Source organism: Spinacia oleracea, chromosome 5, assembly GCF_020520425.1.
Source record: "Spinacia oleracea cultivar Varoflay chromosome 5, BTI_SOV_V1, whole genome shotgun sequence".
In the NCBI taxonomy this organism is placed as follows: Eukaryota; Viridiplantae; Streptophyta; class Magnoliopsida; order Caryophyllales; family Amaranthaceae; genus Spinacia; species Spinacia oleracea.
Genome location: NC_079491.1, coordinates 16,093,929 through 16,096,715, shown reverse-complemented (window position 1 = coordinate 16,096,715; position 2,787 = coordinate 16,093,929). Strand labels below are relative to the sequence as shown.

The 2,787-nt window shown below is 41.6% G+C and overlaps 1 protein-coding gene across 1 annotated transcript; it reads right to left on the bottom strand.

Annotated features, from left to right (window-relative positions):
* Positions 1-286: 286 nt before the first annotated feature.
* Positions 287-2,496, bottom strand: LOC110800102 (vacuolar protein 8). Its single transcript, XM_022005393.2, has one exon. It carries the CDS (start codon positions 2,300-2,302, stop codon positions 620-622), a length of 1,683 nt encoding a protein of 560 aa, XP_021861085.1. The 5' UTR covers positions 2,303-2,496; the 3' UTR covers positions 287-619.
* Positions 2,497-2,787: the final 291 nt, after the last annotated feature.

The following is a 2,787-nucleotide window of genomic DNA, read 5'->3' as shown; positions in this document are numbered from 1 at the left end:
AGTTCATTACAACCAAAGAAAACAAGGTTATGAGTTGTACATCCATCAACATAAAGAGACTAGTTAAGGAGTACAATATATGGTTACTTTGCAAACTTTGCAAAATAAGCAATTTGATTCAACCAAGTAGATCATGGAGTATAGTTTTCCAATACCTACTGTATCTAGATGAACAGACAGGAGAACATACATCAACATCCTTCATCTAATTAGGAAAAGCACACATAGTAAACTTCAATTAAAACCATTTCAAGCAAAGTTCTCTAAATTTCATTGTTCAGATCAATTGAAAAAGCATAAAGATTATCACTTTATTAAGAGGTCGAAAAGATACAAACAATTTCAATTCGAGTTTGTGTCACACTGTCACTAACCAAAGATTATATTCTACAAGCAAAGATGTCATTCAACAATTAGAACACCTATTACTATTACTATTACTACTACTACTACTCACAATTGCCCTTTCTCTTGTCACCAATTCTAACCACAACTATGAACAAGGAATTAGTAGTAAAAATCAAGTGGTAAGGCAGAAAATTAACAAGAAAAACAAGCTCAAAAAGAAAATTATACATACAGAAAACAAGAACTCATTTTCTCTGTATCAATCTGATCATCAAGGCCTGGCGAAAACGCCCCACAGTTTTCCTCGGCCAAGACTCTCAAGCAGCTTCTTGGCTCCTTCAATTTCGAGCTCAACAAGCTTCTGCAAGTAAACACAAGCTCCAGCAGCAACCATGTGTTTCCTGCACTTTTTAGATTGAATCAAAGTGGCCAAAACTGCAATTGGCCATCTCTTATCCAAATTCTTAGTCAATGGATCCAACAATTGAACTGTTCCTACTACCCCTCTCTCTTCCCTCCTGAATATCTTCCTGTTACAGGTACACATCAGGAGATTCGACAGTGCTTTCGCAGCTGCTTCTCTCTCCTCAATCGCTTTCCCATCCAGCATACTCACTAGAGCAGAAACACACCCACATTCACCCATTTCTCTCCTTGCTTTAGAGCAAAATCCGAGTTCATAAACAGCTCCTGCAGCTGCAATCCTCACTGTTAGGACCCCACAATTCAACAATGGCAATAATCTCAATGGAAATCCCTCAAAAATCAAGACTTCCCCAATTGGATGATAAGATGCTAAGTTCCTTAACAACTCAACAGCAGGCTCTAAACCCCTGTCTAGTGGAGTTGAATCCCAATAATTCTTCAAACTCTCAACTCCACCTTCTCTAGCAACCAACACCTTTAATGTCTCATCATTACACACCAAATTGGACAAACACCCAATCGCATTCTCCCGCGCTAACGTCGTCCCTGCAGCCGATAATGCGATCAACACCGGAATTGCATTCTCCTCCACAAAATTCTCCTTAATCTCCTCAAATTGAGCTAAATTCCTCAACACTCCGGCCGCCATCGCTTGCGAACTCGGCGTTCCGCAATGGCAAATCTCCAACAACGATGAAATTCCGCCTCTAGAACCAATTGCTCTCGCATTTTCCTTCGAAAAACTCAACGCTTGAAGAGCAGCACAAGCTTTCTCCTTGGCATAACCACTTCCTGACTCAATTACCCTAATCAATTGGTTCAATAACAACAAACCTTCAGCAATTAACACATGCTTACTGCTTTCAATTGTCGAAACCCTAGCAATTGCGGCAACGATTTTTTCTCTCATCTCCGACGAAGTCGAATCGAGTGAACGCACAAGAACCGGAACAATCCCCTGCGCAACAGCAATCAACACATTCTTATCATCTTCATTGAGCAACCCTAGGAGCGAGTCCATCGCCGAGTTCTTCGACTCAGCCGTACCGATTTGAAGCCGAGTCAACAAGTTCCTCACCTCCGCCCTAACCACCTCCCTCCCTGGTGGTTGAGAAGTCGAAACGACACCGTCTTGAACTAACATTCCACTCCGAAGCAAGATCTCACAGTCTTTGTTAATAAAATCAAGTCTCGAGGAAAGAGAATCAATGTCACTCTGAGTACGAAGCTTACCATCGGGAAGAGGATTACAGTCAGAGCAAACTCCGGCGAGAGAAACGCCGTCAGATAGGGCGGCACACAGAGCGGAGAGGACGGAAATGGAGAGAGAGTTGGAAGAGAGACAGTGAGAAGAAGCGGAGTCGGAAAAGTCGACGAGGTGAGATTGGAGAGAAACAAGTTTCGCTTTGATGAGAGACCATTTTCCTTTGAAGTGGTGAACGTGAGGGAGGTTGTCGTGGAGGAGAGTGGTTAGACGGTGGGTTGAGAGGAGGAGGAGGTCTTCAGGTTCAGGCGAAGCTTCTTTCATGGCTGCGATAAAAGAGATTGAGACGGCGGAGAGTACGGTGGTTGGGAGGTGGTTGTTTTAGAGGAGAGAGAAAATGTGGATGGTGGTGGTTAATGGGGGAGATGAATAGAGCAGTCGACGAGGCATGAGTGAAGGAAGAGGGGAACCAAAAGTATGGGGGGAAAATGGGAAATTGGAGGAGAGGAAATTATTGATGGATGCTTCAACATTTAACAAAAATAAATAAAAGGGGTTTTACTTTTCTATGAGTTTGTACTTGCGGTTGTTACGTTTGTCTTCACGCGCTATGTAATAATCATAAATCAATTAAAATCATCAACAACCATCCAACATCACCATGAGTCCATGACCTATATATTTATGGTTGGGCCAATTTGGTTTTTATCTCATTAACCTAGCTATATTCCCTACAACATCTAAAAAATAAAGTAACAAGAAAATATATTTTTATTGAGAATGGTAAAAATAATAAAAGTGGGATATAT